The sequence below is a fragment of the Tyto alba genome, unplaced genomic scaffold (assembly GCF_018691265.1).
Source record: "Tyto alba isolate M040663 unplaced genomic scaffold, T.alba_DEE_v4.0 Super-Scaffold_12, whole genome shotgun sequence".
Lineage (NCBI taxonomy): Eukaryota > Metazoa > Chordata > Aves > Strigiformes > Tytonidae > Tyto > Tyto alba.
The window spans coordinates 3,689,162-3,702,110 of NW_024881274.1; the positions used below are offsets into that span (position 1 = coordinate 3,689,162).

Sequence of the window (12,949 nt, forward strand, 5' to 3'; positions counted from 1 at the left end):
ACTACCCGGCCTCAAACCGCAGGGTCGGGTTCTCCACCTCCACCCACCCCAGCACGCACACGGGGGGAGGCGCCTCCCGCCGGCTCCGGGCTCTCTCTCCACCCTCAGCAACCGGCCGCTCTCACAGGGAGCAGCTCCCGCGTGGAATCAGCCACTTCCCTCAGCACCGCAGCAGACCCAAGGCCAGCTCCCGCGTGTTTAAAACCGACGCTGAAACCCACCCAGGACAAATGAGGCTTTGAAATTCTGCTAGATGAAAAGGCACACAGAGTCCAGCCAAGTAAAGTAGGCAGGTGGAGTGTTTCAATTATATTTTACTCTTCATTAGATTGTTCATTTGAATGTTCATATTACAAAATTAGCTGCCATGGCCCACAAGGGACTTCAGGAAAGCTGTCCACTTACTCAAAAGAGCACAAACTAGTGTTTCCTTTCAAAGAACTTTGTGAAACAGTACCATATTAATCTTTAAAGCTAAATAAAGCTAAAATTTCACATAATCTAGATTAGTTTTGTTTTTAAATAATTTTACCATTATAAAATTAATGTATTTGCATGTATCAGGTTACAGACATTTGCATTTAAATCAGTGTGAAGTATCCCATGCTGAAACAAGTTCAAAGCGATTGCTGTTTCCACAACAGCTCATTCTTATTGCCTCAGAACCAAGTTTGCACAAAGTATTGAACAAGAAAATGCAAGACATTCTTCCCCACAAAACTGTTAAAAGTCTATTACAAGCAACAATAAAATTCCTTCTAGACAGGAAGCATTTATAAAATGCAGAGCTCTCTCAGCGAAGTGCTTGCGCAGTGGCATGCACTTCATTCTCCCCATTCAAGAACCTGAAGTGATCGTTTACCAGATGAAGAGGATACATGTCCTCTGAAACATTTTTACCTGCTCGGGGCAATTGGCAATTGCAGATACTTCACTGAATCTAGCTTCTGGCTAAAGTGAACTAGGCAGCAGCTGCTAAGATCAGGAGAAAAGTTTTTGAGGCAAACTTGTACAGTTAAAAATACTCAAGGAAAGCTAGTTGAAGCTGCTAACTCACCATGCGCGCGCTCCTGAAGAAACACCACGCTGACATTACAGACTTCACATTGTATTAAGCTTGCAGCATTCAACACCACGAGTAGGAAACTCTTCATGTAGTCCATTCCCTCATATCTAACCCATCTATGTTTTACACATATGCCAACAGGTGTCCTAAAACTGTTTCAGTCCCTTCTTTGTAAAAAAAGAAAATAAAAACCACTTCTAATCTACTGGGCTTAAATCCCTGAAGAATCCATACTGTGTATGGAAGGCTCTAAGTTTTGTGCCTTTACAAAGCTTGATGCAAATAAATGCACAGTAAATGTTTATTGTGCAGTTTTCCTCCCCTTAAGTTTTTTCCCCTTCCCTCCCAATAACTAAAAACAAAGTTTAAAATCGAAGCATGAATATGTTACCAGCACATGTGGACAGGTTTACAATCTTCTGTTTTTAAAGAACAAATGACAAAGAGCATTCAAGAATATTGCATTTTTTTTTAAACAGACAAGTAGCAAAAATTTATACCACCTGGAATAAAACTGCCAAGATAAAGTTCTCTACATACACCTGCATGTTGCAGTAATACTTAAGTAAGTAACACCAATGCAAGGAGCATTTCTCTTAATGGCTACTAGTGTTCAAAGAAGCATAGGATTATGGAGTTAAATAGGTCTTTGTACCCTGTGAATTAACATTCTGCAGGTGGCACTGGGACGCTTCTCACAATGGAGTCACATAGCTTTCACTTTGATTTGCTTCATCTTCATCTGTTTCTTCTCAAGTTTCTTCTGCTCACGCCGCAAAGCAGCTTCCTGTAGGCAAGAACATAGAGATCTGAATGAATATCAGTGATCTCTTCAAAGAGCAAACTGATCATTTCAGAAGAGCCAAACAAGACATCCAGCACTTGGGTTCACCTCTCTAAGCACAGGAGCTGGGTCCCCACTGGGAGACTGCATGTTTCAGAAACCAACAGCATATAACCTGAAAGCTGTATGCCTTCCAGCAAGTAAGAAGTCAAAGTTGGCCACTGCTGGTTTACCTTCAGGCAGCCCTGTAGATATTCTAAGGAAGATGTGCCAGTAGCTTGTAACAATCTGAAAATCCATCTCACCTCCAACCGACGCTGTTTTTCAGGATCCTCTTCGTTCATGATTCGCTCCTTCTCTGCCCGTTTTTTCTCTTCTCGACGGGACTGGGCAGCCTCCTGTCTTTGCACATGAGTCAGTTTAAGGAAGTTCTCTTCCACACGAGCCCTGTTCTTGTCAGCTTTTTGTTTACCCTTTTCACAGAGAAAAGCAAATGCAGTTAATATGGATTTCCCCATGAGCAGGATGCAGTATCTCTGGTAGTCATATTAGAAACATAAGGCTCCCAATCTTAAGATTAAGGATCCAATGGTAATGGTTGCCATTTCATACAATATTTAGGAGATGGAAAAATATGCACTACTTACTTCTCTGTTCAGACGGAACTTCTTTGCTTTGTCAATGGAGTAGATAACCATGCTCATCAGAGGCAGCAAAGACTCCATGTCCTTTGGGGAAGTGTTGCCTGAACCAGGCACTGAAATAAGAGTTTCTTGTTAATTCAGAGAGGTTGGCAGGATTGTTCTACTTGCTATAGTGTTCTTTTCTTATTGCTCACACCATTCATGAAAGATGTTCTTCTCCTCTTCTTTAGGAAGGACACAAGGCTAAGTGCCCAGTCCTGCACTTGGGTCACAACCACCCCATGCAACACTCTGGCCACTCTTCTCCAAGCCTGTAAAGCTGCTTGGGGGGTGTTGGTCAGCACCCGGCTGAATATGTGCCAGCAGGGTGCTCAGGTGGCCAAGAAGGCCAACAGCATCCTGGCTTGTATCAGAAATAGTGTGGCCAGCAGGACTAGGGAACTGATCATCCCCCTGTACTCAGCACTGGTGAGGCTGTACCTCGAATACTGTGTTCAGTTTTGGGCCCCTCACTGCAAGAAAGATACTGAGGTGCTGGAGCATGTCCAGAGAAGAGCAACAAAGCTGGTGAAGGGTCTGGAGCACAAGTCTTATGAGGAGCAGCTGAGGGAAGTGGAGCTGTTTAGCCTGGAGAAAAGGAGGTGAAGGGGACCCCTTATCGCTCTCTACAACTACCTGAAAGGAAGGTGTAGGGAGGTGGGGGGTCCGTCTCTTTTCCCATGTAACAAGTGATAGGACAAGAGGAAATGGCCTCAAGTTGCACCAGGGGAGGTTTAGATTGGATATGAGGAAAAATTTCTTTACTGAAAGGGTTGTCAAGCACAGGAACAGGCTGCCCAGGGAAGTGGTAGAGTCACCATCCCTGGAGGTATTTAAGTGCCACATCTACATGGCTTTTAAGGACAGGGTTTAGTGGTGGAGTTGGCAGTGTGAGGTTAACAGACCAAGTAACCGTGCAACCTCAAACTGCAACATGTGGGGCTTAAAAACAAACCCTCTTCCAATGGTGACCTAATACAACCACCAGTAGAGATATGAGTGTGAACTAAGATTGATAATGGCAAGATTGAGTATCCTATTATCACGACAATATACCACTCAGTCCCTAGTTACTACTGCCTTCTATTTACCAGTTAATCAATCAGTGATCCTGTTACATGCAGGATTAATTAGTCATATATTGTCTTCCACAGATGACAGAACATCAGCACGTGACCCGCACAAATAAAGCGCAACACTCCCCCAGATACACATACACACACGTACACCATTTCTCTTACCATTAAATGTAAACAAAAGTGTCTTTTTTGTTTCAGGCAGTTTTGTAAGCTGACCCTCCCTGGTAGGAAGGAAAAAAGTGGATGGAATGAGTGAAGAAAAATATGGACATACAAAATACCTAACATTGTTAGGGAAAACCAAGAGACACTTGCAAACTAGTCAAATAAAATAAACAAGATTAAAAGCCTGGCTGTAACCCAAATTCAAGTTTCAAACTATTCAGATTCCTGAAGTGTTTTACTCAAAAGCATGCAGTAAAAAGGCATTCATGTAGAAACATATTAACAGCACTGTCCAATCTGATTGTCAGAGGTCATCTGAGCCCTATGAAGACCTGTATATTTTTAATGGCATTTAGTTTTACATATGCCCTGTTGTTTAAACTACTACAAATCTTCTATATCAGCTAGGAAAAAAAAAAAAAAAAACCAACCCATTTTCTAAGGAACTCAAGTCTTCACTGCCCAAAAACCCAAAGCCTAGCAATTTCAGTACAAGGTACACATACTTAATCAAAGTATGTTCCTTTTTTTGGAGGACAATTTCAAGTTTTTATATGGATCATTCATTTATATGACTGTGAGCATAATACACCCTTGCAAAAACCTACATGGCAACTCAGATAAATCACCCACCACTTGGCAATTCTGAAGCAGCAGCAAAAAGCACCTCAAGACTAGGAGGCTTAGAGAAACAGAAGAGATATTGTATCGCTGTATTTCTGAAGCACAGCTGAGAATCAACCTGAACAAAAGTACCCAAGCGATGGATTCAACAGCAGCAGAATGTTTAGCTTTATCAGCTAGAGAAGGGCAAGCAGCTTCAATTTTTTTTTTTTTTTTTTTTTTTTTTTTACACAACAGACTTTGTTTAAACCTAGTTCTCAATGCATTCAAATGGCATCTGAGTTGTGTTTCATTCTCCTCCTGCAGTGTTACTTCTTGGCCCTTCAACTCTTAACATGCCACACACCTGTAGTGGGATTACTCAGTTGTTTTCAGTGCAGCTGTGTACACTGTAGCTGACAGGTGTTATCTGAAATTTGTAGCTGCCCAAAGTACAGCGTAACCAGCACACAACAATAAATACTAAGGCAATACAGCACCACGATCTTCTAAACTAACACAGCATTTGGAAGCATTGGGAGTGTATTTATTCACCTGTTTCACCTTTGCTCCCAATTTCTCTTTGCGTGCATTCCAGCAGGCTTCACACTGCAAACAAGTTTGTCAGCCTCTATTTTGCTTTTACAATAGCTACTGGGAGGAGAGATCTAGCTTTATACGTACTCTTGCATAAGTTTTGGACCGGAGAACTGGTCCGAGAATTGGACGGACTCAATCTTGTCAGCATAGTGCGTGAGGAAATGTATCATCTAAAAGAGAAACTGGGGTTAGTTTTTCCCAACACCAATCCATCTGCAGCCTACCCACTCCATATGGGTTTGCCAAAGTGTCCATATATCACTCAGAACATTGCTGTGCTCAGCTTGCCACAGTGACACTGAAATTTAAACTGTCAGGGGATTTTTTTAGCTTTTGCTAGAATGGGCCTCAATGCATGGAATTAACATGAGCAACTCTGATATTAGATATATAACTCTCATGTGGGATTCTCCAGTTCATCTGATAACATGTCGACTTTGAGGACCTGCAGACACACCATCAACACCCTCCTTCAAACTGGCTGTTGAAGCTAACTTCCAGGCTTTGAAAAGCAGTTTTAAGTCTGCTGTTCATGTCAGACTAACAGTTGCTACGTAAACGGAATAAAGGTGTGAAAATTATGTCCTTCTTCCAGCCTTTAAGCTTCCTTCTTGATTTCTCTAGATGTCACTAAGGCCATTTGGCTCTCCTGTTGTGATGTTTACAGGAGATAAAGATTAGAACTTTTCTGCATAGGCTGTAAATGCCGGGGTTAACAAGGAAGATGCATACTAATTCACTCAAGATTACCTTAGCGTCCATCATTCCCTCTGTGACCTCTCCCATCTCCGACAAGATAGCCAGCGAATCTGGAAGCCCATATTTTGCACCAGACTTAGGTTTATCACTGCAGAACTCGCTCTGTTTCAAAGAGAACAAAGGGAAAGAAAAAAATAAACACAAGCTTGTAAATATCTTAGACTGAGCTGTTCCAGCACAGTGGGACCACAGAAGTACCTGTAAAGAAACTAAGAAATACATTGCATCACTCAGGCTGGCTGGGGATATTTCAAGCATAAAGTAAAGCATGCAGCATCAATAATTTTTAAGTTAGTATTTCCCTTCAACAGTCAGTACTTTAAGGAAAAAGATAAAACAATTCTAAGACATCCATGCTGGAATGCTCAGAGTGGATTAAGGCATTTTGCTTATGTGGTTTGGTAACAGAACAAAAACAACTGGTATCCTACCAACTACACTTTAGTGCTGTTACTCGAGACCAGTTATGAGAGAAAAGATTTACAAACTACTGCTTGTTATCACTGGATTCTTTGCAAGCTTCAGGGCTTGAACATATGGGAAGTTTTAGTTTCAGATCACATAAAAGCAGATGACTTAGACCCAAACTTTCCGTATCACATACTGCTAATTAAGTTTACTTTTCAATCCTTGAAAAACTCATTTGTGCAAATTAAATGAGGTGAAGTGACACCCATGCGTATCTTGACAATATAATTCAGCCTCCTCCTAAATAAACTGTATACCAAAAGGAAGATACAAGCTGCTTTTGAATGCCTCTTTTCCCACAGTTCTGACACTAATTCCAGCAAGTCAGTCACAAGTTTTGTCCTGTTCCCAAGAAAATAAGCAATCTGCACATTAGAGGTTCTTATATCCTATTATGTATCATGTTAGTATTCCCAACGTGAACATACATACCAGGTCCTGCATCTCTTTCTGAAGTCGCACCAATGCTTTTCTCGTTCCAACAGCAAACACATAGGTGTCCATATCTTCATCATTCATTGTTACTTTTATTTGCTATGGGAGAGAATGTTATTAGCCCTGATCAGATTTATACAATGTACTCTGCCTTCAGACTACTGGCCAAATGGAGGCCTATGTCTTCTATGACTTCAATGCTTTTCTGACACTTTGGATTCATAAGAACAAAGACTAAGGCAAGGCCATACACAGCTAAGATAAAGGCTGTTGATTTAAAGCTTCTCAGTGTATCTCAAGGGAAAGTAGCTTTTTAATTATATTGAGTACTTAATTCAGTACTCTGGTATAATGTTGCAGTGTAACAACAGTGACTAGAACAGCAGAATTGTAAGACTCATTTGTAGTAGAGATATACATTGCTTATGAGCAGCTGCCCACATCTAAATTAAGTATTTTTAATAAATAGAACTAAATAAAATTACAGATACATGGAAAGAGTATTCACAGTGCATATAGCCACTGTTCTTCTAAATGTAACCTCTCTTGGCATTTATGCAGTTAGAGCAAGGGGAGAGGCAAAAGATAACATTACAGGATATAATACGCAGGCCAACATACAGACTAAGCAGTTCTGTTCAGGCAGACTGAACAGACAGAACAACCATGAAGTATTTCAGACAGTAAAACCACTTTTTATCAAGATGAGGTCTTGAAGCATGATAGACTGTTCACAAAACCACTCAAACAATAAAACCCATAGATAAAACAATTTCCAGTCATCAGCAGTTTTCATTTCACAGGCAGAAAATAAACACGAATGATTCTTTCAGTTTGTTTTGACAATTACTGAACTGGAAGATACAGAATACTATGGAAAGACATCTAGCAGTTCACTTGTGTGTTGTAAGAACAATCAAAAGCAGCAAGAGAAGAACCAAAGGAATGCATCAATTTATCACAGCTAATCTAAAGGGCTGAGTACTTACCACTTGGTCAGAAGCTGGCCTCATCATGCGCGCAAGAACATTCAGTAGGTCTTGTCTCTTGAGAAACTAAAAACACAAGTTTGTAAACACAGAAGATAGCTGAATACACCTAGAGTGCAGCACTTCACGGGCAAATAGCAGTGGGGTTCAAGGAAAAATAGGATTTAGATGTTTTTCATAGAATAATTTAGCTTCAAAGGGCCCTTTGGAAGTCACCTATGCTGCTCAAAAGCAGGCCTACTTTCTGCATTAGACAAGTTTCTCAGCACCTTGTTCCCTCAGTGAGGAGCGGAACCAACGTGTGGGACTGTTTCATTCCAGGTGCAGGACTTCACATTTGTCTTTGCCTTACTTCCTTGGAATGTCTGTTGGTCCATTCCACCAGCACACTGAAGTCCCTCTAAATGGCAGCTGGCCTCTTCACCCTACAGTTACCTGTTTATGCCGCACTTCTGGTTTCTATACTCTTTCTGTAGGCATTCACTCTTGCCTACTTTGGTGGGCACAATACAGGCCTGTGAGGATCTTTAGTCTGACCAGTCTGCCCCTCATGTGTGCGTCTTCAGAACCCTGTATCTAAATGTGAGCAAGAGTCAAGCCCAGACTCCCTTTTGCTCACACCACAATGGAAAAGCCTTTAGACCCTGAAAACTGCTGACAGGTAAAAAGTACTAAAAACTGCCTCATCCTTACCTTTAGCTGGATGAGCATTCCTTCACAGCACACCCTTCCAGAGCACCACAAATTATATATGTGTTCATTTTCTTGATTTAGTTTACCAGTGCTTGTAGCTTCTTTATTAGTGCCATCATCACCTGAAGAAAAGAACAGTGAAGGAAAACTACAATCTTAAAAAAAAAAAAAAATCACAAATTTAAACACCAAAATTCATCAGTAGGCTTAGAGCTCAGTTGTTGCTGAATTACTTCAGTATCACCATCATGTTTCTGAATAATTTATACTACACCACCATAATCTAATTTCAACACTGGAAGACTGGCACACTGTCTACACACACAGCTGTCATTAGTGCCGTCAAGCATCTGCACAGAAAAAGCTGCTCTTGTCTGTACATGCAGGTCTAAAACCAGCCTTATTCAAATAAAATAAAAATGGATCCTAGTCATTATGGAACTTACCAACAAGAGCAAAGTTACTTTCTAGCAGCTCCCTGTGAGTATTGAACCATGCATGAGCCAGACGGTTGTTTTTGTTCTTCCCAATGATGTAATTCATGATGTAAGCAAGAAGACCTGTTACCATCAGTATCTCCATGTAATAGCTCTCCCAGCTGTTTTGAAGGTGAGCAGGTACCTATGGTAAGTGAACGGAGACTGTCTTTTACATATCAAATGAGTGGATTCCATATAGACAAACAGTTTGGAAAACACAGAGTACTGGAGAAGCTTCATCCCAAACACAGCAATAAGCTTCACAAAGTCAAAAGGACAGAGCTAAGCCTACATAATGCAATAGGCTCTACTGGGACAGTAATCATACGGGAAACAACTGATAACAGCATTCCCAAAATACCTGGCTCATACAAACAAAATACTTCTCTCTTCCAAGTGAGTCTGTGCTAGCATGTATCCCTCAGAGCAGACAACCGCCCAGCATTTCGACCCACTGATTATTTGTGCTTGCCCTGCCCATCACAGCATTACCTGATCATCATGTAACTTCTGTTGAAATCTAAAGCAATCAATGTCCAGGAGCATTTTCCGTATGCCACCAAGAGCCACAGACAGTGTAGGGGAGCAGGGAAGCCTGCCTGACCTTGCCACTTTCAGAGAACAATTAGCTGTACTGCTATCACTGTATCACCCTTTGGTCATAGAAATACCCAGACCTTAACTTTCACTACCAAGGCTGGCCACAGTACTTAAAAAAGAGATCTTTGGGATAATAAACATGCAGGTCACAAGCACCTATCAATCTGTAAAAGACTCTCTTGCAAGGCAACAAGAAGATGATCCAGGGTGAACAGAGATTGGCTTCAAGAACCATCAGAACCATAGACAAGTTAAAATACACTATGTTTTCTGTAAGCATATAATCATTGCAGTCTCTTCTTTATATGTTGACAAAGCACCCAGATATGCTAGGTTTTTCTCTGGATTAAATGAAGGTCATCACTCTAGCTCCTCCCCATAGTCATGGATAAAAGAAGCTAAGTCATAAAAGCTTTAGTCAAAACTATGTTTCAAGAGGTCTGTTTTAATGAAGAATTTCCTGATCTATATTTCAATTACAATTCTCAGATTGAATACCAAATACAACATTGATCCAAAGATGGGAATTCTTGCAGCTTAAAACAGAGAGCCACAGACCAAAGGCACCTGCCCTGGAAGTTTTACTTCAAGAGTTGCTATTTAAAGTAGCATAAACCAATGCAGCAGAGCATGGAATTGGGAGCTGGCGCACCTGGATCATATTCTGCTATCATCCTGTTGCATTATTTCAGGTGTTTATTCTCTCCACGCTTTTTCACATTTCTGCACTGTCTTTTGTTAATTTATATATCAAATTCTGCAGGACAGATTCTCTCTTATGTGCATGTTCATACATCAGTGACATTACTGACATATTGCCTTAAAAAAATAAGTGACCAAACACCAAATAGAAAACAGATCAACATTTATACCTACATTAACTATTGTTATGGGGTCTTTATTTTTGCTATGAGATGCATCTGGTTTCTCTTCATAGCCTTCAAACTCCTCATCATCGTATGGTTCGCTCTCGGTATCACCTTCCTGAAGGACAAAAATCACAAAGAGCATAAAAATCCAAAGCCCAGTAAGCCAAATCCAAAATGCTAAAATTAGAAATAAAGGTGTGGAGACACTATTAGGAAACACATAGAGGAAGGAGACGAGGCAGTACCTGCGCATCTGCATCATCAAAGTCTTCCTGATTCTCATCTTGACCTTCAAGCTCTACAGTGGCTTCTTCTTCATCATCTTCCGTAGTGATGATCCTCTGAGGAGACTCTGTGACTGCATCTTCATTAACATCTTCAAATTCAGCAAAGTCATTATCATCATATTCCATAATGTCATCTCCATCCTCAAATTCATCATACTTTGCCAAAGATAAACTCCATGGGATGAAAAGGATAGCAATAAAAATATATAAATTCTTCATTTTCACTGAAAAATAAAATAAAATCAAACATTGCAAAAAATCCTTATCAGTTCTGTTACATCACACATCCAGTAATGCCAAATTTCCACAAACAACTTAAAAATACTATCAGGGTCAGAGCAGAGACAAATAAACCTCTGCCTGATCTTGCCATCTTCTGTTTAAAGAATGTGAATACTCTTCCAAGAAAAAATAACTTCGCAGATGAGGTTCTAGATTCGCATGCTTGTCGCAGGAGCAGCTGAAGCAGCAAGTTCACATCTGGCTAAGTTGTTCAGATGAGCAAGTTCTGGAAGCAGAGATGTTCCACTATAAAATTGACTCTCCAACAGCATCTCAGTCAGTCAGTGTTGCCAGCTCATTTCAGAGACCACACACTGTGCCTATAGTTGTTATTAATTAGCAATTAGACACAGTCAGATCAGTGAATGTGCAACAACAGTAGTAAATGCACTTAATTCCTTTGCTTTAAACAGCAATGCTCCGATAGTCTCTGCTAGTTTAAAAGTGCTCATCTTTGCTTTTCTAGACTGTATGTTCAGAATCGGGTCCCGCAGCATCCCAGCACTGTCTCTGTTTAGCAATAGAGACCCTTTGTTGTAACCTCTACAAAAAAAAAAAAAAAGCAGGAAGAGGATGGATATTGCACTGATCCCCAAAACAACAGGGTAAACTGGGGTCCATGAGACCAAAGCTCTCTCCCTAGATTTGCCAGAAACCTACAGTTTGTCCGTTCACCTTTTTTTGCCCTCAGCTTCCTATGTCTTTCCTGCTTGATCTCAAAATAGTCCCCGTCTCCCACTCAGACTGTGGGGACCATTCCTAAGGTCCAAACTAAGAGCCTGAAAAGGCAGTAATAACCCTACTACATCATGTCACCAACAGCTATGGAGAACTGGATGCATCAGACTTGGCAGTAAGACTAATTTTATTCCCTCCCGCAACCAGATCTGAGTGGGAACTTGAGTGTTAATGAGACTGTTCTCTTAAAAACTTGAAATAGAAACGATTTGTTTCTAAATTAGACCAGCAGTCCTCTGAGTACCACATGCAGGGAACCCACTGCTACAAATGACAAGGACGGCTAAAATAAATGCCGTTGTCAGAGACTTCTCATTCTGGCAAAACCCTGAACAGAACATATTCACAAGAACATTAATCAAGATGGGACGTACAGCATCCAGGAATTTAGCACATTGTCTGGGTATATCACAATTTTGTATTAATTTAAACAGAAAAACAAAACACTATCTACATATGACAGAATTTGCACGTAGACGTTAGAAACACCCGGTTAACGGAGCCACCTGCTCAACCAAACCCCAACAGTTTCACACAAAGAATTTCGAGACTATTTGAGTATATCCACTTTCAAAAGACCCTACAACTCCCTAAACCTTTCTGAAAAACGAAACTTCTGCCGCCGAGGCCAGAGACAGCTGAAGGAGAGCCAGGTGAAAACCAGAACCCGCTCCCCACTCCACGGTCCCTGTCACAAGGCAAAGCCGGTTGTCGGCACAGACAACCCCAGCAACGCTATGGACCCCCCCCGCGACCTTCCCTCGCAAGAAAAGCCGATTCGTGCACCCATTTCCACGGAGGCCAGAAGAAAGGAAGAGGCACCGACCCCCACACCCACCCCGACCCAGCAGCCGAAAGCGGGAGCACCCCCCCGGGTGCTGCGCGGCGCCCCGCCGTGCCGGGGATCTCCTCGCTCCAGGTTAGCGAGGCTAAAATTCGCTCCCTGCCTCCCCAGGGCGGGGGTCCCCCGCCCCTGCCCCGCTCCTCTCCCCGAGGGAGCCGAGGGTCCCGCCGCCAGCGTCTCCCGCCCCCGCGGGGCACCACACAGGCCCCGGGCGCCCGGTGCCCTCAGGGCCAGGCGGGGCCGAGGGCGGCCAGTAACGGGGAATGAGGAAGGGAAGGGGGTGAGGCTTGCCCGGCCGCCCCTCGGGAGGCGGGAGCGGGGTGCCCCATCCCCGGCAGGGCGCGGAGGACGGGGCCGCGGGACCCGGCCCGGGGCCGCGTTACCTGAGTCACGCGGCGCCGCCGCTTAGGCCCAACCCTCCGCGCCGCGGCCGCAAGCGGCGCAGCCTGCGTACTTTGCGTAGGGGCGGGAAGGGAAGCATGCGCACTGCGGGCTGCCCGCGGGGCTGCACGTACGGAGTGTGTAC

At 42.6% G+C, this 12,949-nt stretch overlaps 1 protein-coding gene across 1 annotated transcript; it reads right to left on the reverse strand.

Annotated features, from left to right (window-relative positions):
- Positions 1 to 296: 296 nt before the first annotated feature.
- CCDC47 (coiled-coil domain containing 47) lies at positions 297 to 12,917 on the reverse strand. The gene is made up of 13 exons (XM_042787439.1): positions 12,807 to 12,917; positions 10,518 to 10,783; positions 10,280 to 10,387; positions 8,771 to 8,945; positions 8,325 to 8,446; positions 7,632 to 7,697; positions 6,640 to 6,741; positions 5,731 to 5,841; positions 5,065 to 5,150; positions 3,775 to 3,833; positions 2,498 to 2,607; positions 2,156 to 2,323; positions 297 to 1,853 (listed from the first exon to the last, which is right to left on the reverse strand). The coding sequence occupies exons 2-13, from the start codon at positions 10,776 to 10,778 to the stop codon at positions 1,773 to 1,775; spliced, it is 1,449 nt and encodes a 482-aa protein (XP_042643373.1). The 5' UTR covers positions 10,779 to 10,783; positions 12,807 to 12,917; the 3' UTR covers positions 297 to 1,772.
- Positions 12,918 to 12,949: the final 32 nt, after the last annotated feature.